Below are 25,119 nucleotides of genomic sequence, written 5' to 3'. Positions count from 1 at the left end.
TTATGGCAGCCTCCAGTGAACAATGACATCCTTTGACAAATATAGATGCCAAAAAGCCAGACGAAAACGGTGGCCTTGTTTCATTTTTACTGCAACACAGTGAAATGGTGCTCTTAAAGATTTGTTATTGACTCCTGCTGGAAAAAACAAACTCCTGATCGGACATTTCTTCCCCAGCCCTTTCTTCCCCAGTGTTCTTATGGATGCTTGACACAGTGACATCATGTAGTAGGCCCTGAAGTGTTGTCACAATTAAGTTGCAATGGTTTTATACACTTCCCCATTTCCCAACAGCTTTCTGTCAGTTCTGCATTCTTTTTCCTGGGGCCTGATTTTCCCATGTTACTGGTTAGCAGATAGGCTTGTGGCCTCCTTTGTTCCAACCACCTATGAAAAACGTCAAAGAGCAGATGATCCATGCTATTTTCATGCACTCTGCATCATTATTACCACTCCCATCTACTTGGCACTGTTGGTAGCCTCTCTTCCTTTTGCTCTGATTGGCTTCTTGTTATGGTCCCCACTCCAGTCAGCCAGAAGGCCATATATCTACTCCAGACTAGAAGACAAGAACCATGCTAATGGAGCCACACTGCTCACTGAATGGAAGGCTGCAGGGAACGGGAAAAGCTTCTGCTTTGGCAGTGCCAATGTTTGCCTGCTGCCAGATTCTCTGGCAAGATTTAATAATGTTTTCAATACACAGGCTAGAGCTAAAGAGATTGGCCGGAGGATCCGAAACGGGGCAAGCAGACCACAGATCAAAATATATATAGACTCTCCTACCAACACATCCATCAGCGCAGCAAGTTTTAGCAGCTTGGTCTCCCCCCAGGGTGGAGATAGCACAAATCGTACTGTTAATGCTGGCATCAAAAGGACAACATCAATGGAGTATAAAGGAGACAATTCTGGCTCAAACAACAGTGAGGATAGTAGAGAAGATAAAGGTGGAGCTGGAGAGCCAAATGAGGGAGAAGAAAACTCTTGTATTGTCCGCATAAATGGAGAGGATAATGGCCACATGTCAGACGCAGAAACAGATACCGTCAATGGCCAGGCTCATGCCAGTGGCCCAGCAGAACCCTCACTGGAAGGTGATGCAGAGATCTCAAAAACACCTAACCACAAACAGAAGGAAGGAGATTCTGGGAGTTTAGATAGCTACTCTGCCTCACGAGAGTCTTTAGTTAAAGTTCGCGTTGGAGATGGTACAGTGGACCAAAGCACTGTCAACAACAAGCTTCTCTACAAAGCTTCAATCATGAAGAAGACTTCAGTGCGGAAGAAGAAACATACAGATGAGACCTTTGATCATGAGATCTCTGCTTTCTTCCCTGCCAACTTGGACTTTTTGTGTTTGCAGGAGGTGTTTGACAAAAGAGCTGCAGAGAAATTGAAAGAGCAGCTTCATCACTATTTTGAATACATTGTCTACGATGTTGGGGTCTACAGTTGCCATGGCTGCTGTAGCTTTAAGTTTGTGAACAGTGGTCTACTTTTTGCCAGCCGCTATCCTGTTATGGATGCTGCCTATCACTGTTACCCCAATGGAAGAGGAACGGACTCCTTGGCTTCCAAGGGAGCCTTGTTTCTCAAGGTAAGAGCCTTTTTGAAGCCATAAATATTGACTCTATATATGTGGCAAGCTATAAAGTTACGTTATTTTCTCTCAGTCATTTCTATTAAGAGTTCAAAGAGGCAATATTCAGATCTAGATTACCTGATATAACCTACATATAGGTTTTGTGGCCTAGATACTGTGTTAAAGTGATGGATGTGCATGAAATAATGAGGGACTTTTGGAGGTAGAACTTGACTGTAGTTTCAAGTGTCAAAATTTGAAGTAGTTTTCATGAATTTTAGTTTATTTTTTTATAGAAATCTCTTAAATAAAATGCACAAATTCTAAGCTTCATAACACGAGTATAGTACAATGGGCATTAGTGTTGGAAACCAGCTTATTATGCATGTTGTGTGTTTATGTGGGAATAAAAAGACAACCAAAAGTCTAAATGCCAGTAGAGTAAAACTGAAAGAATTGCAGTGAAATGATGAAATGTATGGGTATCCCTCTGTCTTGGTTGCAAAAGGATTGTTAAGGAGAGATGCGAAGAAGAGTAAACAAACAAACAGCCTGGGACACCGGGGAGCACAAAACTTTTTTACTTTATTAACACAGTTTACTTAACTAATGGTAGTGAGAACCCCAGGAAGCCTGGGGTTATAAGTGTGTAAATCATGGAAAGCAAAAGTGAAAGTCTGCGTGCAATGATTTGCTTTTCCAAGACTAGTGGCTGTTCATGCTTAGTTCTTAGGAGAATCTGGCTGTGCTCTTCATAAACTGGAAAGCAGGCTCTTCTAATTTGTGATTAATCAAGAACCAAAACTTTGTGCAGAGATGCAAATATGTAGACCAAAACCTAGACAGATCTGAAAATCTCCTAGAATACTGGACTTCAGATTTTGTGATTTTGTCACAGTTTGGAATCGGTTTCACTAACTAAAACCTAAACTTCTTTCCTAATGCTAGGAAAATATATTAGGTGCTCAAATTATATGTACTTTCTAGCACATATGCTCATGAGTCCTCAACAAGTCATTAATAACTGTTAGAATCCAGATAGTTAATAAGGATCAGCAGGGGTTTTGTACCCACTGTTTGTAATTTGTAAACAAAGCAAAAAATTTTGGTATTGTGGCTTGCATAAAAAAAGCAGATATTAGAATTTGCAGTCTGATAATGGTTCAGTGTTTCATATACATTTGACATAAACAAAAGCCATAGCTGAATACAGGTTTCTAAAAATTGGGTTTAAACTTTCTATACTGTACTCTTATGTGTTTATAAACAGCTAAAGGTTTTTTTTTCCACATAAAGTGCTGCATGCAAAAAATTAATATATGTGTTGTGCAGTATAAATATTACCAGGGTCACAAAACCTACCCTTCAACATACGTGTATACTGGGGATTAAGAGATTAAAAAAATCTGCTTTCAGCTGCCCATTGCTGAGTCATTGATTTTGCTACCCTGTTAGGCAGGCCGCAACATCTCCATTTCTCTTGCAGAAAATTAAGCCTCTTTTCAAAATTCCACTGGGATGATGAACTTAATTATGGATTCGAGTTGTTAAATAATGTTACAGTTGAGCAGGGAATAGGGACCAATTATTATCAAGATTTGAAGATGACTACATTCTTTTAAATATGACAGAATTCTGGCCCAGCTACAAGACCATTTTTCCTCATGTCTGTGTCATTCTGACATACTGTACTTTATACCTAAAATATTTTTCATTCCCAGTTAAGCCTATCCTGATATGAAATGACTTTCTGTCTTAATTGTACATTAATTGATCATTGGTCCTTTCTTTCTTTGACAAAAAAAAAAGAAGGTAGGAATGATCCTACTTTGAAACAAAGTAGGTTTGAAGGTTGTTTTTGTTGATGTGGTGCTTAATCAGCAACTGAGCGTGTGTGAAGTCTGAAGACAGAAGTTACAGTAAGTAAAAGCCTGGTCTGTTTTTGAAGTTAGTGAGAATAAATCCATTAACTTAAGGAGTCTCGAGGTCTTACACTGGGATAGCAGCAAGCTAGTAAAGTGTATCATAACTGTGGTTGGAAGGTGTCATTCTAGCCAGTACTCTGCCATTCAAAATGGACATCTTCTATCGCTGCTTTTAGATACTTCTTTTACTGGCTCTTACAATATTTTATATGTATATAATGCAAGCCAATCCTACATTAAGAGTTTATCTTGGTGTGGTTTCAAAGATAGTAAGAGAGCCTTGTAGAACAAGAGTCTCCAAAGTGCTTTCCATTCAGTAGTGGCATGGAGTTAAGTCTCTCAATCCTATGCAAACTCTGTGTTTTTAAGTTCCTGGCTCCTGTGGAAAGCCTGGTGTTCCCATTTCTGAAGTAGAAAAGACACCAATTGAGTTTTGTTTAGGAAGTATACTTATGAAGACTGTTCCCCTTGCATAGCTTCCATTTCCGAGTAAAGGAGCGATTGCTCTCCATGTTGCTTTTGGGTTTTTTTGTCGGTTTTTGTTTTTGTTTTGTTTGTTTTTTTTTTTTAAGTTGTGAAAAGCAAGTGAGGGGAGAAGACTTGCATATTTTGAAAATGTGGATAAAGTCACTTAATATTTCCCCTCACTGGGAGGATGAAGCCTTTATTCAAACCTTTCTGAACCTCAGGAAAGACCCAACGTCCAAATTCAGAAGAATGTTCAGAGAAGGAAAGTGTTTCTCATTTAATGAGTACAGTTTGTCTCCTTACTACAAATGTAACTGCTAGGGAGATAAATTGAAGATCTCAGAACTAAACATTTAATGAATGTTGAATTATTTTGAACATAAAGGCAAAACTGTTTTGGGGGAGTTGTGTTACAAAACAGATCCCTGCTGCCAAGGTACAAGTGTTTCACACATTTTCTTCCTTTCAGAGTAGGTTCTGTTTCCAGTGAAGAGGAAGTGATTTTCCATTGCCCTCCTGTTCCCTGTCCTGCCTTCACCATCTAGATTGTAAAGTTCAGGTGGAGATTTGGAAGGATTTGAGAGACTTCCTTAGTCATACAGAATTATTTTAACTGAGAGACTTGCACAGCTCAAGGGTTATTATTAGTCATTAGTCAGTTATTAGTATTATTATTAGGTTATTATTAGAAAGGTCAATATCAGCTTAGTAGAAGGAGAAACTAAAGCACAGGAGGGTAAAGTGATTTGATTGTGCCTTAACACCTGGGGCGTCACAACCAAGGAAAGAAGTTGGAAGTAAATTACAGAGGCTTTTAACGCTGCTTCATGCTACTGACTCCACGCTACCTAAGAGCTATTGGGAGACCTGTGCAAAGGGATTTTGCTAGCCTTGATCTGTTCTCTTCCTAAAGATGTCTGCCACAAAAGGTGCTGCTGCTGGCATTTTCCTGACAGAGATCACAGGCTGGTCCTTCCATTTGTATAGGCTGATGCTTTCCAGGTCAGGATGAAGGCATGAGGATGACATAGTTGTGAGTAGTTATTGCATAAAGCCCATTTTCTCCATAACTGGAGGACTAATTAACATTCAGCACTTTGATCTCTTCAAACTCTGGCAGTGTTTCTGTCTCCAATCTGAGGGTCTCATTGGGACGTAAGAGGGACACAGTCACAGAAAAAATAGCATATAAGAAGGGGGGAAATGTCACCTGCATCTAAGTGACAGTTTCATGTCTGAAGTGTTAAACCACTGTTCCTAGTTGCCACTAAAGACTCAGAGGAGAAGTTGGTAAATATATAAATCAGCCAATCCATTTTCATACTTTGACAGTCTGGGCCCTTGAGAGGCTCTGCCATGACTCTCTGTTCTAGCATCACATTTCACATTAATTTAAAATGCCTAAGAAAAGAACTCTTGAGTCTGCTTGTAGGTTTTATAACTCCAATTGTCTCTTACTGCTGCTCTGCTACAGATAGAGGAGGGAAGAGAGACTGACACAGATGCTGTCCTGTGCTGGTGATTAAAAAGCTAACTTATATGTATCTGTATATAACATGATGCAGATTGCAGTGTTCTCAGTTAACTCTGCAGCTATTGGTTTGACACATACATAATTTTAATTCACAGTGGTTTTGACGAATTTAAAGGGAGTTTTAAGCTACACACCTGTTTCAGAAATTGGATGATGATTTTGCAGTCAAATCAAGTTTAAAAGGTATCAATGAGTGCTGAGCAGAAATTGTGTAATGCATTACCTGTTTGTGATAATTGGAAGGTTTCAAAATGTCAACATTCATCTTTAGATAGAGGGGTTAGTATGTAGCCTTAGTTACACGGTCTTTGAGGGATGCTGTGTAAGTTTTGGACAGTAGCGTAATAAAACCAGAAAATATCCTAAACTTGACCTGGTGAGTTACTGAATTGGAGAGCTTGTCCATGTATTTCCAGATGTATCAATCTAATAAAGACTGTCACTTCTGCTGACAAATTTTGCCTCTCTCTTACCCTTAAATTGAAATTGCTATAACTGTAACGTAAATCTAAGCCATACAAGACATGTAAATACTTACTTAGGGGAGGGAGGTGAAGGAAAGAGGTATCATTCTCAAAATGGCTATTAACTGAGGAGAGGTTTTGGAGTGGTTTTCCTTCCACTGAGACTGGGAGATACGGAAGTATGTTGCATAGAAGACTGTTCTTCCTACTGTTCTTAGTAAGAAATTTTTCTGGTTTTTGGCATCTGCTGAGAGAGAGAACTTCAGAAAAAATAGGAATTGCTTAAAACACAGTATGTGAACATAGAGCAAAAGCAAAACTGCAGCCTGAAGTGGGTAGTTTGAACAGCTAATAGTATTCTAAAATCAAAAGGAAAAAATATGTCTTGCGGTTTTTGCTAAATTTCTGAAAGAACTTGTGTTTAATATTAATTCCTAAGCTTATTAACAGATTAACTTTTCAAATTCTCTGAAAATTAATGCTGTTCTCAGGAAGTACAGTAATTGTGCAGAGAACATATTATTCATTGCTTTAAAGGAAACCTAGCAACCTTTGCTTTATGTGCAAAGCTGAACTTGTTTTCAAAAGAGCTGATACAGTGGTAACAGATGGTAGAAGGAGCAGTAGCTCTGATTGCAAAACTGCTTTGAAGCACAGTTTTTACTATTTGCTACTCTCAAGGTGCCTGCTTCGTATGATAAAATGAGGGTTCCCTGAATTAACCTCTCTGATCCTCCTTTTTGGTATTACTGATGCAGATACATTTTGCTTGGGTAATTTAAGCTGTCTTTCCTGTCTCATGCCAACTTTTGTGTGTTGTGGCTGAGAGTGAAGGGGCAACTTCTGCTATGCAGAAGGGGAGCTTTTTTAACTACGGATTACACAGAAAAGGGGAATGGCTGTTTCTGACCCCAGTAAAAGATCCTCTAGAGCTTTCAGTGGTGAGATTTTCTTGTCCTTCATCAGTTGTCCAGTATCTGCAGTTATCCCAAGATGTACAAAAGAAATGTCTAGTGCTGTTCGTGAATTTGTTTAGGTAACTCTAAAGCTGTGCCATTTAAGTCAGGAGGGTTACCTAAACATTTTCCCCATGTTCAGTTGCTGCTCTAAAATGTTAATGCAGGAATTGGATCGAGTCCAATAAACTGACTGAGACTGTTTTAAAAAAGAAAACAAAGACCCTACCATGGCACTGTACCATGTTCCTTCACTTTGATATAATTAATATTATTAATCACAGTCTTTTTCCCCTTCATTAATGGGAACAAATTAAAACTGTTGTGCAGAGTGAAATACAGGTTTGAGAGAATGTTATGTTGTGGGCTTTATCCTCTTCAGAAGAGGAAGAGCCCTTCATTCATGGCACCAATTTACAGCCACTTTCCCTCACATATAAGCTTAATGAAGCTTTGCCAAATAACTAATTCTCTGAGCTCATGGAACAGTAATTGTTGTCACGTGGCAGGTGGGGAAAAACAGGATTCTGAAATAATCAAGTGCAAATGTGGCTAGAAAGAATTGCAGAGCACCAAAGAGAATTTTGAGCTGACCTCTATAACATTTTAAACTTATTTAATTTATTCAATATGCTTAAATAATATATTTATAATAATAAATTAGTAATTTAACTAATGCATCTTCTTTAGAAGCTGCTACATATCCCTGAAGGCAAAAGGCAGAGCTGTCAAAAGTACTAAAAATAAGATAGATCTTTTTACACAATGTCTAAGCTAACAAAAAAAAACCCACTACAAAGAACAGGAATAAAATACATCTTTCTTGGAAGTTACTGCTAATCTAAGTAATCTCTGTGGGACAGGAATGCTTGAATTGTGAATGTGAGTAGTTGCAAGTTTTCCTTGGCATCTTCTCTTAACAGTAACAGGATTGGGGCACATAGTTTGACTGCCTATTCCCATCAGTTTCTTGGTGCCAACTCCCCTGTTTGTCTTGGAAAATTGCTCAAATGGAAAAAAATGTCCAGAAGGGGTTGATAATCTGGGAGATGACAGAGAAGTTGTACTGGAAAGAAAGAAAAACTGTATTTTCCATTCTTTCTCTTCTCTTCCTCACTCTATTGTTTGCTCATTATAATTACATGGGATGTCTATAATGATATTCCCACAGTAGTTGAAAAAGGGAGGTACAAACAGTGTATTGTCACTAGCATGTCTCAGAGCATCAAACCCAGGAAGTCTGAACCACGAGTGTGTGTGTGGAGATACCACTACTTGTGCATATACAGTTGCTTTATCTGGAGTAATTCAGTTGAATCTCATGCTCCTGTATTTTAATGGAGCTTCCTTTGAACTTAAACAATATTGGCTACATATGGTAAGATGAGTATTTCTGTGGGAGTAAATCAGTGTTACATCTACTGTGAAGTCTGTAGTCCTGCTCTTATTCTCTGTCTGGGGTGTTTTATTTCTAAGACAAACGGTAACTTGAGGCCCCTGCTTAGATGGTGCTCTTTACAAATGCAGTGTTCATGCTTTTGTTTTTAAGGAGAGAGGTTTTCAGCCTGGCTAGTTTTTCTTCATAATATGAACATCATTAGCTTGGTTCTTGGCATGACCATAAATTTGTTTGCTGTAGAGCTATATACATTGGAGACATACCCTCTTCAGAAGAATAATGCAGGAATCACTGCTACAGTTCATATTTATGCCAATGGCAAAATTGACACCTTCATGGTCAACTAAGCTGATGCAGCAAATGGTTTTGCTCATTTACAGTCCAAGATGTGATTAAACTGTAATGGCTGAAGCTAGAGCTATTCTGTGTGGCATCCCATCTCCCTGAAGGAGTCTTAATGTTGCATTCAGATTATTTACCTTTCCCAGCTTTGGGTTTATTGGCTGCATGTAGATTGTGGGGTGATCAACTCCCTGGAGCAGTTTTTCCAGGAGCACACCAAAATTTTAGCTCTCTCTGGTTTACATACCTGGATTTGCTTCCCATGAAGGAAGAGGCAATGGCATATGCTTGGACGTGCATGTATACTAACCATTCATACTGGAGGGTACACATTTAAGAAACTGTCTACTTTATTTAGGATTTTTTTGAATGGCTACCTCCTGGCAATGTGAAGCTTCTAGAAAATGTCACTAAAGGTAAAGTTCCCCTCATAACAAACCTTTTGTTTTTGTGCATTATTGGTCAGTCTTTGAAAATCTAGTTTGATTCTTTAATCGAGTGAGATTTCTCATGTATGGCACGGCCCAAATTTTTACGCCCTAAAGAACATTTCCTTCCAAGTAGCTGATGATGTATTAACACAGCAATGACATATTTGAAGCTGGTTTTTAAGCTGCTATTGAAATACCCCTGGTATTTAGGTAGCATTTCCCTGTTTTTTGCTTGAAGTATCTGTTGATGCTTTTCTTGACATCCAGATGTAATAGAACTGTTTTGCACTGCTGGGACAGATGTGTGTAAATATAAACAGTTAAAGACAAGATACTTGTCATGTTTGCAGCTTTGTATACATATTATACTAGAATGTGATAAACATGAGATGTGCAAGATTTTCCAGTTAGCTCAGAAAATTCCCATGATAGCAAGTAATGTGACTGAATTTAAAGTTATTTCGTTCACTCTAGCTCTAAAATCTCAACTATTGCTACTCGTTACATTTTTTTTTTCTTGTCAACAAGAATCTTTCTGCCATAGCCCTGTTGGCTTGATTTCTTTCATGAGCACTGTTTATTACCTGATACCAGTCTAATTAGAGGACATACTACTCCTTGGTCCACATAGGACAAGTTTTTAATACACAATTATAGGAATATACACAATTTTGCATAGTATGGCACAGTATCAGCATGGTCTTTCCAACAGCTTGTACTAATGTGCTACGGCATAGAGATGAAATCTTTTAATAAAAAGTACTTGATGTCAAGTACTTTTGTATACTTGATACAGTCAGTACTCTGACTGAAAATAAAAATTCAGAGCTGTCAGTTTTGCACTTATTTAATTTACAGGCAGGGGACAAATGTAAATATGTAGCAGTAGAAAGTGGCATTTTGAATTCCAAATACAACCATAGTAGGCCTTCCCCTTTACGGAAAAAAGCCTCTTTCTCATCTGTAATGAGCTTCTTATGCTCCCCACCACTACCCCCAACAGCTAACAAAGTGTAATGTTCAGTGGTGTAACAGGGATCCGAATCCACTCCTAGCTTACAAATGTTTGACTAGTTTGATTACTTAACCTTTGCAAATGTACTGAGAAGTGGAATATATTTTGCATATTTCTGCATAATGTTGAAAAATATTAATTTGTTTCTGTCAACATTATATCATTGGGACACTTTATTAAACCATAAATATGTTCTCTCTGTTTTAATTTTACCTCTAGGTAACATTAGAATTTAACAGGATATCACATACAACTTTTTCCTCTTGTAATTATTATGCTATTTTAAAGCACTGGGAACTTATAAATGTATTTAGATGTTACCTTCCTATAAATTTCTATAGACATAGAAGAGTAGTCCATGACACAAATAAGACTATACAATGATTTTTTTTATAAAGCAGTATCTGAAGTAGTTCCCTAGAAGGGTAATTCAATGGACGTGTTATTGATACAGAGCTACTAATGTAGAACAGTTGAGGTGAACTTAAGTCAGGCTTATGGTGAAGCAGCCACTCTGGCTTATCTGCTTACATATATTTTCTTTTAAAATGTGAATTTAGAAGTTTCTTCTGTATGAAGCAGCAAAAATTATATTTGTGAAGCACTGACTTGGTTTGGTGGAAGTGGAACTTTTCTGCCAAGATCCACGTTGCAGGCTGAAATGAACGCTCAGTGTTGTCTTCCCACAGGACTGCCACGTAGCTACTCAGGCCAAGTCACCACAATATAATATACCCTTGAAAATGGAACACTCTAAAAGTAGCTACTGTATTTGGCCACACAAAGGAATGTTTTTATGCAGAATTATAGGGCTTGTAATAATCCAGAGGTCAAGTAGTTTTCCTGTCTGCACATCCCATAGTCCCTGTCCATCTGTGAAATACCAAATTAGACTGAATAATCAGATTTTCCTTACTATTTTATTTCAGACCATATTTAATATACTAGTGCTTCTACTGTGGCTGGGAATTGACTAGGAGGCTGCAAGAATATTTATTTTCTGTCCTAGTAGTTGTCACAAATATTTGCCTCCATGATGATTATACTCAAAATTACTCTGCTTGGCCATTTACATCAATAGTGCCACTCAAAAAAACCCCCAAACAAACCAACCCCAAAAGTCAAAAAAGTTGGAGGAAACGTGAAATCTGGGAGACAAGCTGCTTTGGATGTACTTCCATGCTGGCACTTTCCATGGGGATTCTAATTATGTTAATGTCTTCAAATGTTGCTTCTGAGCTTTATTTTATTTTATTTTATTTTATTTTATTTTATTTTTTTAAATTAGCAAAGTGTTTATGAAAGCCCGTTTCCTATTCCCCTCAGGGGTGTGTGTAAAGCAGCCGCTGTTCCTAGCAAGCGCAGAGCCCTAGGGCACTGTCCCCCTGTGGTGGCAACCCCGAGGGGCATTTGTTGCACTCACCCACATGCATATAGCAGCAGTCAGTCTTTCTTCTAGGCCATTTCTTGTCATTCTTTGAGAGCAAAAGATCCCGAGTCTGTTTCAGTATAGATCTGTGCACACAGGGACACTGTATGATACATATTTATTTATGATTAATGGAAACGAGTGTGAGCCTATGCATAAATTGGTTGATGAGGCCTTGTCAGGCACTCCATTAAGGCTGCACAGGAAATTCTAAAGCCAATTTGAGTTGACTTCATTTTCTCAACTGACTGTAATTTATGTTTGGATGTTCAGCTTTTAGACTTAAATCTTTTATGCTTTTTGGATAGAGACACTGAAAATGATTCCATCTGCTTTAGTCAATAAGAGGATTATAAGCAGCACATTCTTGCTATAAGGCAGAAAACTTTATGCACAGTATTTTCAGTGTGGTTGCAGTAGATGGCATTGAAAGATGTACGACATGCGCACTTTTTCTCTGCAGCAGGAGACACTGCAAATTTGTAAACTAGTAGAGACTTTACAATATAGTTTTCAGCATTGAAGAGAAAATCTGATTTTGAGTTATTAAGTTGGAAAATGTAATTCATACACCTGCCTGCCCTAGATAGTAAAGGATATAAACTAATGATTTCCCACTTCTCTATCGGAATGGCATACATTGCATAAGAAACTTGGAGAGAACGCTTCTTCTAATTCACCCGTAACACTGTGATACATTCAGACCAAGGCAGCCTGAGGGAGGAAGAAAGAGGTCTGTGTAGCGAAGCTGCTGCAGTAGTCACTAACAGGCATCCAGTGGATCAGCATATCCTTTGAGGCTCTGCTACAATCTTGTGAGTTAAGGAGAATCCTCTGGCTTCTTAGGGGTAGATCCACCAGTGACTGCATGTATTTTCCTTGTCTTCCTCTGCCTTCACCCTCCCTGAAGCAGGTTAACTGTGTGGGAACAGCAATAAGAACACCATCAATATCCATTTGGAAAACTGTCTAAAAGAGGACTGAACAGACCGAGGACAGAATAATGCAAGTCATATATTACACACTTTTCTAGCTGGAAAAAAACCTGAAAGTTAAAAAGGCATTGTTGAGTACAAATCACTGCTAAATTCACTTACTGCAGAGCTGACTTTCCAGTTACCAAATGAATCAGATGGCTCTTGGACAGCTGAAAAACAAGAAAACCAACCAAGCTGACAAAATTGTGTCTGTATGAAATGGAGCTCCGCTTGTTATTTAGAGGTGTCAGATGAAATCTGAGCCTAGCCTTGTGAAGGAGAGTCACCCATGGTTTTGTTTTCTGAGCCCTGGGTACAGCTTTCCTCTGTGGGCATTTTTTTTTGTAGTCCATGCAGTGTTGCCACGTTAATTATCAACAGGAAAACCATATACTCAAACTAGTTTCTTGCCTCAATCCAAATCTTGATCCTCAAACCCTTGGGAGTTTTGATTTGCAGCTGCAGAAGTCCTGAACTGCCAAAACGTTCAATAGGGTTGAAAACCTAAACCAGAACTTGATTCTAATTTGCTTGTGTGTCCACCACCAAAGATATTTTTAAGTAGAATATGATATAGATGAGGAATTATACTACATACCAGCTTCCCTGGAAGCCCTGCCTCTTCCGTGTGTAAGAGCAGGGGTGCATGTTGTGTTTTCATCTGGTGGATGGACATGGGGACTGCTGCTGTGAGCTGAAGAATGTAAACACTTTGCTGAGACATAGCAAAAATCCCCAATAACTTTGTAGAAGAATGTGAAAAATCCATCAAAGTCCAAAACTTGCTGTGGAATGGAGAAAACATGGCCAAAACCAATATTCATTTCACATTTCATCATTTTCCCTAGACTTCTTTTGGCATTTTTTCCTTCTGCATTCTAGTCTTAACACGGATATCAAGAATTAGACTGCTAATACTATTAGTATTATATGGGACTTCAGTGGTGGGCCTGAATCTCGCATATAAACAAGAGCTGTGATGCAAAAGAGCGGCGACACAACTGGGACAGAGAACAAATGGGATTGCAAAGAGCAGGAGAAAGTAAAATTTTTGCGTGTGTTGGAGATCAAAATCGAAACATTGAAGCAGTGGTGATCAAGAAGGAGTCAGTGTGCTAGCAGCAAGTCGGACCCCAGTAAGCCCCAGTGCGTGTCTCTGGTGCTCTTTTGTGTGTGTGTGTGTTTTCAAGATGGAGCTAGATGGAAAGACTGGTGAAAAAGGCCAATACCGTGTACAAAGGCTGCACAATCAGGGTTGGAAGTGGAGTTGTATGAGCTCTTCCATTAATCACCTTTTTATTTCTTCCTTCCCTTCCAGGTGCAAGTGGGAAGTACACCTCAGGACCAAAGAATTGTGGGATACATTTCCTGCACTCACTTGCAAGCTATTGCAGGTACTGTCCTAATTTTCCTGTCTTAGTTTTGCACTGTTTCTAGGCCTGTGGTGGTATTTTTGTGCAAAAGTAGCAAGCATTGCTCCTTCGGTAGTTCTGACAAAGTGCAGCGTGCATAGCAAATAGTAGTGAAATAGCCAAGAATGAGGGATAAACAAGTAAATCGCCCAACCTTTACATTTTCAGTCTCAGAGTAATTAAGTCTTATAGGACACAAACAAAAAATACCCCTTGAGACCTTTCCTTCTCTTTGCTCCCTCTTAACCAAATACTGTTATTTTAGCAAATAAATTACTATCATCATTACTCAACAGCATTTAACAGCCCATGCTGTGAGGATTGTCATATAAACTAAAATTTCTTTGTACCTAACTCGGGCATTATCAGAAGATACCAGTTAGGACAGTTTTTCCGTCAGAAATCAGCACCTGGAATAAGACCAAATTCTCTGGTTTTTTGACCTGCAAATTTCATACATAAATGGCTAGCAAGTTAATAAACTCATTGAAAAATTCTCTTGGTCATGTTTAAAAGCAGTTCCGCTATTACATTTACTACAGCATGCTCTGTGTCTTTTGTTTCATGAAACAATATTTTCTAAGGTTGTTAAAGATAAGTAAAACACAAAAACTCTTAGCAGGGTATGGAAGGCTTTTTTTTTTTTAACTTTTCACTGAATTATCTTAAAAAAGAATGAGATGTTCTTTAATAGCAGATTTCTGTGTCTGTGAGATATGTGGACTCCACTGCTTCCCACAACCAGACTGGAATTTCATGTAGCTCTGTCAGGTTGTTGTGGAGCCTGTTCCTCCTCAACCATCTTATGACCTTTTATGACTTTTTTTATGATAGTATCTCAACACTCAGCTCTTCTTTTTAAGATTAATATTCAGAACAAGACTGAGCTAGATGGGTGGCCTCATCTCCATTTTACAACCCAAGTCCAGAAAGCAAGGGGAAGAAGATTTAGTAACTTCTGGTCGTTTTATTCCATTTTTAGTGTTCTGATGCATACATTTTGAAATCAAGACGCTTCACCGTTTTAGCTGTTCGCCTGAACACTCATCAATTAAAATTGACAAATACTTGAAATTCTTGGAGATGTCTATGGAAAATATTCCACGTATATCTCTGATCTTTTGCATCAAACTATCAGCTCTATACTTAGAGTAGGTGTAGTAATAAAATAAAAGCCAAATCTACAAGCATTTTCATTGTGCAAGATCAGAATTTAATTTAGCCAGGGGGGGTGATATCCTTAGTTTTACTTGATGCAACTGCAATTCTTGTGCTCCTGAGGGCTGGAAAGCATGGCATAGCCCTCTTAGACTGCCTGAAGACAGCATGTACGCTGCAGACTGAGGCAAGACAGTCAAGCATTATAAAAGGTAGAACTTTGAACCCATGTGCTACAGCATGTTTAGGTTAACCCAGTTGGGCAGCTAGCATTCATTGTACTTTGTCAGTGCGTCAGTTGCAGAGAGACTGACTTGGGAACAAAACTGCCAGTCCCTGAAGTACATTAGAGGGACTGGATAGTGCTAAGGAAGATTCATGAATTTTTCAGCTACATTTTAACAATGTAACATCCTTCTCTGGTTTTCTATTTTTAACTCTGGAATTATGGTGATGTACTGTTGAGATTGCTGATGTGGAGCTGAAATTTGTTACTGTTCTAGTTTAGGCTATAAACCTCCATTTTTAGTCCTGTTCCTTTTTACTACCTAGTAATCTATTCTCAGTTAGTCTTTGATAACCACGTTGTGAAATCCCTAAAATATTAAAGAGGAAGAGGGGAGAGGGAAGAAGAATGGGGAAGTAATTTCTATTTTCAAAGTCAGCCTAAAGCTCCTTCAAGAGTAGAACACAACCTTTCATCTTCCTACTTACGTTCTTGCTTTGTATTTTTAGGCTTATGTGGTTCAAGCTACATTCCAAATAGAGCAGACAATGATTTAAGAGTCTAACTGTCCTTTGATATATCACATTAGTTTATGTAATGAAATGGAAAACTAAAGTTCATAAGTTTGGCAGAGCTGTGCTTTCTGATTTGTATCATCTGATTCATAACATCTCACACATTTAAAAAATTATCCAAAAACCAGTTCAACCATGTAAATATGTGGTATCTATAAAAACAAGCACTGTTTAAAAGGTTAGCCATTTAAATCAGCTTGTCATACATGGCTGAGCGCAGTTTGGCTTCCTTGGCTTCCCTTCTAGGATACATAAACTTACACTTAACAGTTCTGATACTTGTGCAAGTATAAAATGAAGGGATCCAACTGCTTATGTTTTTTTCAAGAGATGTGCTGGCTGAACTCTGTTCTGAGCAATTACTATTTTTTCAGACCTGACATTCACCTTTTTCAATAAACCTTTAGAATTAGATGTAGCTTATCCTCTCAATTCTCTCTCTACCTATTACTGAATGGTGCTATGAAGCAGCTCTTCATTTCCACTGTGGAAACAGCTGCATTAGTGACAAATGAAGGGATCCTTTAATGAGACTTGAATGTAATTCTTTTCCAAGGGGCTGTTAAGTTTACATGGTTCTTTTATGTCTTTCAATTAGTCAGTGATTAATGTTCTGGACAGGTTTTGCTGCCTAGAATCCACCTAAGTCCCTTTGAGTCATGCCTTTTCAGACACCCCGCCAAGCCATCAAAACAGAGTAAGCCTCAAGCTCTTCCAGCCCAGGTCTGGATGATGTAGCGTGCTGGATGCTATCTCATAATCTCATTCCCATCCCTGCTTTGCATTTAGTGTGAATTGAGTCATTAGCAGTACAGGTACTGGCAACACTAGCACCAGTTTCAGATTCCACAAGCCTACACAGAGCTTAAGCAGACCTCGGCTCAGGACTGAGAGATCCCTCAGTGTTTGAAATTCTGACCATGCAATCAGGAGTAACTTCAGTGCTGAGCATCCTTAGGCAGTGATTCCACATATGTTTCTGAAATAATAAAGCTGGTGTACCCATACCATGGCAGCTTGCCCTTGCCCCTTCCTCTCAGTTGTGCTAACGCAGCTGTTGTAGGCTGTGTTGCACTTGACTGGGGACCTGACCTAGCTGACAAGTAACCCAGCAGAATAAGAGGGTTTTTATTGGGGTTTTTTTGGACAGTTTGTTTTTATTTTGTTTTCCCAGCGTATCCTGGATGAAGTATGTTACAAGTGTAGGAGTCTGCTTAATCTGTCACACAGCCTGCCTCATGGCTAAACTTTGGCTGTAACTTGGAAACAATTTTTTCTTTTGACTAGGCTTTACATCCTACACTTCAGAAGCTTTTTTTGCTCATCTTCCCCAGGTTCCCTGCCAATATATCCCATAGCGCTTATCAGTGCTGAGAACTCTGGTTTTACAAACCTCTGACTAGGCCTGTCAACTGCTTTGCTCAGGCAGCACAGTGCTCCTTCTAACATCTTTCAGAGTAGGACAAAACAGTCTTCCTCAGTGTATAGTACCTACCTGCAGTTCTAACTAAAGCTACGATTTCACTTAAGCATTTCTAAAGTGAATGGAAAGGGCAAGTATGATTATCCAGTAATGAACAAAGGTGAAGTATTTATTTATGCTGGTTGAGGTTTCCCACGCTACCCTTTCACCCTTCCACAAAATTTGAAGCTGAAGGGAACTTGCAAAGAATTCGGAAATGCTGACTGCAGGAACCGGTCACAACACAATTACTTGCATTTTTCCAGGCCAGTTACTGAGGAAAAGAGTGTAGAGCAATTAGCACAAACCTGTGTTCTCTGGTTAATCACTGGTGGCAGTCAGTCAGATTAGTGATTCTATCTGAATGTTTAATTAGAGCTGAAGGCTGGAAGAAGTTGTTGAATGTTAGTTTGGGGAGTTACTACCTAGTTCTCTTCTCTTAATATTTATTGATGCTATTTCACTTCAGCAGAAGTTTCTGAAATGTCTGCTCCCCTGATAGTTCTGGATTCAGGTTTGGCTTCTCCTGTAGTTAGGTGTCTGATTAGTTCAGTTATCTCAGTCTCCAAAGCTCTTGCTCATTGGGAGCTGCTAAGACTGAGTCTCACTAGTAACTTTTGCATACAGATAAACGCAGTACCTGCTGTGTAGCTGCAGTAAGCTGGGTACCATTAGTTTAATATTAATCTCAGAAAACAGTTATATTCAAGTTGCATTACAGGATCCCATCTTTTGTTATGGAAATGTAGCTCACAGTTCATTGCACACGCTCCACGTAGTGTACTGAAGTGCAATTACTTCTATGACCTCTAGTGGGGATAATCAGAGATGCCAGACTGTCACAAGTTCTACACTTTTTCTAAAAAGAAATGGAAGTCATCTGTTTCTACAGTTCCAAGACTACTATTTTTCTGTAGAGCTCTGAGGTTATCTGGTGTACAGTGCTGCTACAAAGGCTCAGCATTCTTACCAAGGGAGATGGATGTCACTATGCAGTTAATGCTTTTTTTTTAATAATAGCAATGCATGTTACCAGACACCTTTCACAATATCCTCCTAGAATGTTTCTGCCTGTGTTTTGTTTTTCTCAAGAGTTTTCTGGTTTGGAGAATTTTACCTTTGTGTGTTTCAGTTCAGTGGGTTTGCTATGTTCTTCACGCTGGTCTATGACAGGTTGCTGCCTGAGTTTCATGCCCGTATCATAATGGCTGCATTATTTTATCACTCGTCCTAGTGAAGCCATGCTAGATGGATAATTCACAGAAAATGCAAAAAACCCCTGACAGTTCAGGGATGTAAAACCCAACATCTTAGACAGTTAAGCAATTTATATAATCGGGACTTTGTGGGGAGCAAGACAAGTTACTGCATTCTTGTCAACAAGCACCATGCTTAAAAGTTATGAAGAAACAAAGGCAGCCCAGAAGAAAGTACTGGCCCAAGGAGATGAGATAGGATAGAAAGATTCAGATGCTGCAGAAGGAGGACAGTCCATGAATTTGAATAAGCTTCACCAGGAATGAGAAAGCTGGGACTATTCAGCTTCAGAAGGCGGCTCAGGAAGGATCTTATCAAAGTGTGTAAATAACTGATGGGGGGGGTTAAGGAAGATGGAGGCAGACTCTCCTCAGTGGTGCTCAGTGACAGGACGAGAGGCAATGGGCACGAACTGAAATGCAAGAAATCCCGTTTAAAAAGGAAAATGCTTTTTATCGCAAGGGTGACTAAGCACTGGAACAGGTTACCTAGAGGTTGTGGAGTCTCCAACCATGGAGATATTCAAAGCCTGACTGGATGTGGTCCTGGGCAACCTGCTGTAGGTGACCCCACTTGAGCAGAGGGGTTGGACTAGATGCTCTCCAGAAGTCCCTTTCAAGCTCATGCTTTCTCTGAATCTGTAATTTCGTCTGTATCTTTAGTTAAGCAGAATGTATACGTTAGTCACGCACACCTTTTGTGGTTAGTGTCACCTGCTCCAGGCTCTATTTATTCCACGTGACCTATTTCTTGTGCTTTTGTCTAGCTACATCTTCACTGTAGGGCTTTCTTGTGCTGTTGTAGCAAGGGGTTTTCCCGAGAATACATTGGGTCTGGATTTGTGTCAAGCTGTGTGATTAGGGTACTATGTGAACTTGAAGTACAAGTAACTAGAAACTGTAGGTTAGGGAACAGATCCAGGAAGCACTTTCGTAGTACAGCCCAACTGGTAGAGATTGGTTGGGAATAACACAAGTGGAATTATTTGCTGTTGGAATTACCAGTCTGAAGAGATTAGTCACTGTCAGAACCTACTTAAAGCTCTCTCTTTCCCTGGTCATGTTCTTTTCAATATTTCTTTTAATCATGCTTGATTGAACATTTCTGATTTGGTTTGTATTTAACTGTTGTTTTAACACCCCCTCCATCACCACCCCCTGCAGTGTTCTTGAAAATCCAACCCTTCACAGGTTAAGAGTGTGGTAGGAAAGTGAAGTTCTAACACCTAAAATCTGTCTGTGTGCTGACGTGGTTATAGTGTGCTGAGGAGTTCACATTTTAATAAAGAGTGCAGGTGGCAGGTGGAGTTGAGACGAGTGATTAACAAGCTGTGAGGATGTAGACTTAAATATTCACCATCTCCACAGTGGCCACTGAAAGCAGCTTTGGACATACATAACTGATGTTTCTAATTGTCTTGTACACCTTTAATAGCTAGCACAAAGTAGTAAATTAGGTTAAAATAAAACTGTAGTCAGACTAAGTAATTTTGGGGTTGCTGCTTTTCCTTCTGATTGTGGCATTTGAAAACAAATCTTTTATTTTGAAGAAAAGTAATGTTCTGACTTGACGTATCATTTCAAGTCCTAAGCAAAATTATAACTGTTAACTATAGGTACAGTGAAAACAAAAGGAAAGGAAAGACAATATGGTAAACAATTGTTTCTAGAATGTGTCTGTTCCTGCTCCTTTCCCTGCATCAAGCTTTTGCTGTAATCATTTTAAGAGAGCCAGTAATTAATTTTTTCTTAGCCTTCATGTCACCTAATGTGCTTGAAATTGTGTGGTTAGTTGCTATAATTAAAGAGCTGTTTTGTGTGTCAGATGGTTTCACAAACAAAAAATATTTGGCAATCACTTTCATATCACTCCTATAAAACAGGGGCACATCCTCAGCACATGCAGCCTAGTGTAACTTTCCTGCAGCTGGTGAAAAGGATCCGGTTCTTTATTTCTGAAGTACTGCCTACCTAAAACTGTATCTACGCATAGCTTTATAAATACGAAAAAAGTACTTCCGATTTAGGCATTCTTAACTGAGCACAAATAGAACCCTTCATTGGATGGACTACTACAGTATGAGTAAGTTGGATTTACCATTGATGTATATTTACTAATAATGCTTGAAAGTTAAATTTTTCATGTTTAAAAATTAGAAAGCAAAGTGAAAAAAGATGAAGTGGTTTACCCCAGAACATGCTGTCCAGTTTTGTCTGAAGTAGGATTTTAACTCTGAACTCCTGATTATAAATGTAGTGCATCAGATCATCCTCCTCCTGTGGCTGGAAACGTCACCATTTTGGCTGGTTGTCTGCAGCACAGATGCCTTGTCTTATTTCTTCAGATGTGTCTAGTGTGATTGATTTCAGAAGGAGATATTTAAATCATCAAAAAGCATGGTTCCTAATGAACTTCATAATGGGCTAAGCGCTATGTACTGAGTATACTATTAGCCACACCTTTTTTTTTATCTTGCACCCTTTTTTTCAAGATGTCTAGCAACAGCTTAGCAACTAATAGGTTGCTGAGTAACGTGCTAAAAGGAGATCTTATTTCTTGTTTCAGTTGTTCGTTTGTTTGTTTGCTACAGGAGATACTACTGTTCGATGTGAGCAACTGGATATGCTTCAAGATTGGCTGTCTGAATTCAGAAAATCTACCTCCTCCTCCAGTACAGCCAATCCAGAGGAGCTGGTGGCTTTTGATGTAATCTGTGGAGATCTCAACTTCGATAACTGCTCCTCTGGTAAGACAAGGTTTTCCTTTTCCTGGTGTCTACCTATTCCAAAAAGGAGTAGGAAAGTTCTTGATTCTTGTGGGTTACAGCAGTATACTCAGTTGTGACTGGCTTTTGGAAGGAAAGACTTAATTGCTACAGATACTTCTAAAATGGGTACTAGCCTTGAGATGAGCCAAAGAGAGTAGTTCATACTTAGGAGCTCTGCTGAGTTACTAAGCATGATGGTTTTTAAGGCACAAGGGGCAGTAATTTGTGACTTGTGGTAGCATAATGAGGACAGATTTAGTGGTTTAGCTTTACTTGCATCAGGTAGACACCTGTTGTCCTAGAATTTTAGTTACTAATGAAAGACATGTATGTTATATGGGATTTTTGTGGAGAAAAAGTAGTAAATTCATGCAGTTAGTTAAAAATAATTTAATAGTGCATATACACAGACAGAGGAGATTAATGCTGCAGAGAGAACTAAACATTGCTGAATCGGTCTTGGAAAAAAATAACTGCTGCTGTGTACTTCTGTTTTTTTAATTTTAATAAATTTTTAATTATTTTTTTTTCTGTATTTGGATGCTGAGGGTACTAGAAAAAGAACTCCACAAAACCTTAATTAAAGGGTGGTGAGTTCACAGAGATGGTAGCCTTTTCCAAACATAGTTATGCTCTGTTAACAGTTAAATTGCCAACATAGAGTGCAAACCATTGTGTTTGTGTATCCTCTCTGCCTCCCTGCTTGGTACAGCTCAGGCATCCAGCACTGCTCCTTGGTGGCTTTACACAACGGCAATCAACTCTGCTGGCTTGGAGCTGGCAAATGGATCAGTGGCACCCAGTGGCCAGCTTCCCCTGCCAGGCTGATGGCTAAAAGGCCTTTTGCATGACTGGGCCAGAACGGAAGTACTGAGATAGAAAGAGCACAAGGCAGGTACACTGAAGGGGGGCTCGTCAGAGGGCTTTCGTCTGTGCTGTGTTACCAGGGAGATGTGCGGTGTGCAGGTGAGCTCAGGCTGCAGCACTGAAAGTGGGATTCAGCAATTCAGACCAGAGTTTGTGGATTAACAGGTGAATTTGTGAAAAGCATCTAGTGTGAATTCTGTAGTCTTCATAAGAAGCCTAGGTAACTGAGCCCAAGAGCAACAACTGTACCAAAAATAATTTTAAGAAACAAAAAAAGCAAGCATTGTCTGATCTCAGAAATAACCAGTGTTCTCTAGTCTCATGACTTGTACCAGACACTTGTAATGGAAGATTTTAGCAAAGCTGGAGAAACGTTTAATTGGGTAGAAAAGACCATCAACCCAAAACACAGCCCTTCTGTTGTTCATTTCTAGCTAATACGTACAAAAAATAAGTCACAACTGTGTGGTTCCAAGTAAACTCAGAATGGTCCGAGAAGGTGCTGGTAAGTGCTCTGAGTGGTTGAAGAATCCGTTAGGCACTGTAGAGGTGAACAGTTAAGTGGTAATGGCTACAGAATACTATAGTTAAACAAACACGTATTAGCATAAAATATAAACAGCAGCAGTGGTAGTGAGATTTTTAGGGAAGGAAGGAAGGAAGAAATGTGGTCAATAACAGTTCTTCAGCTAGCCAAGCTGCTACACAGACGGGCTGAGGAAGCAATTGCAGCAGTCCCAATGAAGGGAGGCAGAAGCTGGGGGATACAAATGGACACATCTGCCATTTGGCTGTTTCACTTGCAATATTGTTGGATGGATGGAGTGGCCTGGACGCAAAGGTGCCCATCAAGGAAATAAACAATCTGCTGCACACCAAAGGAGAGACTGCCCAGTCAGATCGCAAATCAGAAGTGAGTGGGGTTCTGCAACATGAGGAGAGAGAGAGACAGGAGTGAAGCTGTGAGGCAGAACACACGGTCAGTATTCTCTACCTGAGAAGTTCTGGCACTCTAACCAAGATCTTGCACAAGAAGCACAGAGCATAATTAATGCTGTTGTGACCTGTCTTCTTAAAGAAAAAGTAAACACAACTATTTGCTTTTGCAAATAATAGTTGCAAACATTGCAACTACTACTAAAGAGGAGTGAAAAGCATGTTATAAAATCCATTTTATTTTTGCTACCTCTGCCACTTCTTCACATCTCCCTCCCCTTTAAAATCCACTCAGCCTGGAAACGGAAATTAAGCTGCCTATTTCATTTTTTATTTTTAGATTGCTTTCTTTCCTTATGCACTAAGCAAAATTAATGCAACATTTTAAAGTTTTCTCCTCCATTTTTACATTACTCATTGTTTTAGGGACATTTGTTAGCATTACAGGGAATTGAACATCTTAATTTTTTTTTAAAGCAATAATCAGCTTCCTGTAATTCTGCATACGATTTTCTGTATTCTTTCCCACTCCACAGACTGATATGGCAAGTAATTAAAGTTTCAGTGAGTATCAAGCTTCTATTCTTAGATGTATTGACAGTGCAGTTTTCAAAGATCTCCAGGTCCATGAGTGACCTTAGCTTATGACAAGTTTTCTGCAACTCAGTTTTCCCCCCAGCTTTGCAGAACATTATGACAACATTCATACAGTGAATTCACACTTAGTGGGAACATGATTAGAAAGTTACTTACTATCAGGTTGCTTTGGACTGACTTGTGTAAAAGTCTATTATGTTTTTAAAAAGATAAAAAGCCTTCCAGTCAGGGTTAAGTTGTCTCATCAGCTGTGACTTGTCACTGTCAGTGCCACAGCTGCAAATTAATCATGACAAAATTTTAATCTTAACTTGTTTTTGAGGAAATTTTGTAGACATATAACAAGGGAGAACTTGGAGAAATGAACAACTGCACGGACTTCATCTTCTACTTTTCCATAAACATTAAACAAACCAATGGGCTGTTCAGACAGAAAGAGCAATTCTCTGCCTTGCGTGCCTGGCTAATCTTAGGGAGGGTCAGTCCTCCGATCCTCTGCCACAACTCCAGGATACCCTGGCAAATTCATTTTTCAATCTCCCTGCAATTACAAGGATGTTCTCAAGATCAAGATCTAGTTGGGGCAGGGGAGGTGGGAGGAAGCTAGAAAGATGTAATGAGACAGATCAACTGGTGTGGATGCAGTAGCTGAAGGACAGTCAGCTGTACTAATGACTATTAATAACAAAATGGAAAAAGTGCCTACAGCTATGAACCCAGTACTACTGCACTCCACATGTGTGTTCTGCTTGCTTATCAGGGAGAGGTCAACAGCTTCTTCCCTTGGCAAGAACAGCATTTTACACAGGGACATCAAACTGTGATTCCTACAGTGTGTGAGCTGCATTCTGTCTAAGATACACAGCTCAAAGTTTTGTTTCTGATGTCTGAGGAGTCAGTTTTCATGCATACTTACATCTTCTGTTGTCTTGGCAATAGACAGTGACAAATATGTTACAGCAGCAGTTCCAAACACAGGTGAATATTCTGCTGATCCCAAGAGAGAGCCTTCAAGTGTCGCTAAGAAGTTTTAACCTTGTAAAAGGTGTAGGTGCTGCAAGAAAGAAAGTTATCAGGAGCTGTTGCCAGTTTCTTTGCCATTTAACAAAAATGGAATTGTAGCAGCTGGTATTTTCAAGTTATGGTTGTGCTTGTTTCCCAGGTATAATGATTACTATGTTAAACAGCATGCACGGAACTAGAGCTTGCTTATTTGTTCTGTGTCTGAAATTCTGATGTATACATTTTTGTAGGATATCTTACTAAATAATCCTAGAAGCCTGGTGCACTGTATGCTTTAAATGCAAGGAGCACAGTAGCAATTAGCAAAAAATTAA

The 25,119-nt window shown here is 39.2% G+C and overlaps 1 protein-coding gene across 1 annotated transcript in view; it reads left to right on the top strand.

Annotated features, from left to right (window-relative positions):
* Nucleotides 1-262: 262 nt before the first annotated feature.
* Nucleotides 263-25,119, top strand: part of SMPD3 (sphingomyelin phosphodiesterase 3, neutral membrane (neutral sphingomyelinase II)) — a 34,361-nt gene continuing 9,504 nt past the window's right edge. The window contains exons 1-3 of the mRNA XM_010584702.1: nucleotides 263-1,600; nucleotides 13,844-13,919; nucleotides 21,206-21,361. Of these exons, the coding sequence (XP_010583004.1) occupies nucleotides 263-1,600; nucleotides 13,844-13,919; nucleotides 21,206-21,361 (1,570 nt within the window). The remainder of the gene's footprint in view (nucleotides 1,601-13,843; nucleotides 13,920-21,205; nucleotides 21,362-25,119) is intronic.

This window comes from Haliaeetus leucocephalus, unplaced genomic scaffold (assembly GCF_000737465.1).
Source record: "Haliaeetus leucocephalus isolate CR32 unplaced genomic scaffold, Haliaeetus_leucocephalus-4.0 Scaffold92, whole genome shotgun sequence".
In the NCBI taxonomy this organism is placed as follows: domain Eukaryota; kingdom Metazoa; phylum Chordata; class Aves; order Accipitriformes; family Accipitridae; genus Haliaeetus; species Haliaeetus leucocephalus.
This window is presented reverse-complemented; position numbering and strand designations above follow the sequence as displayed.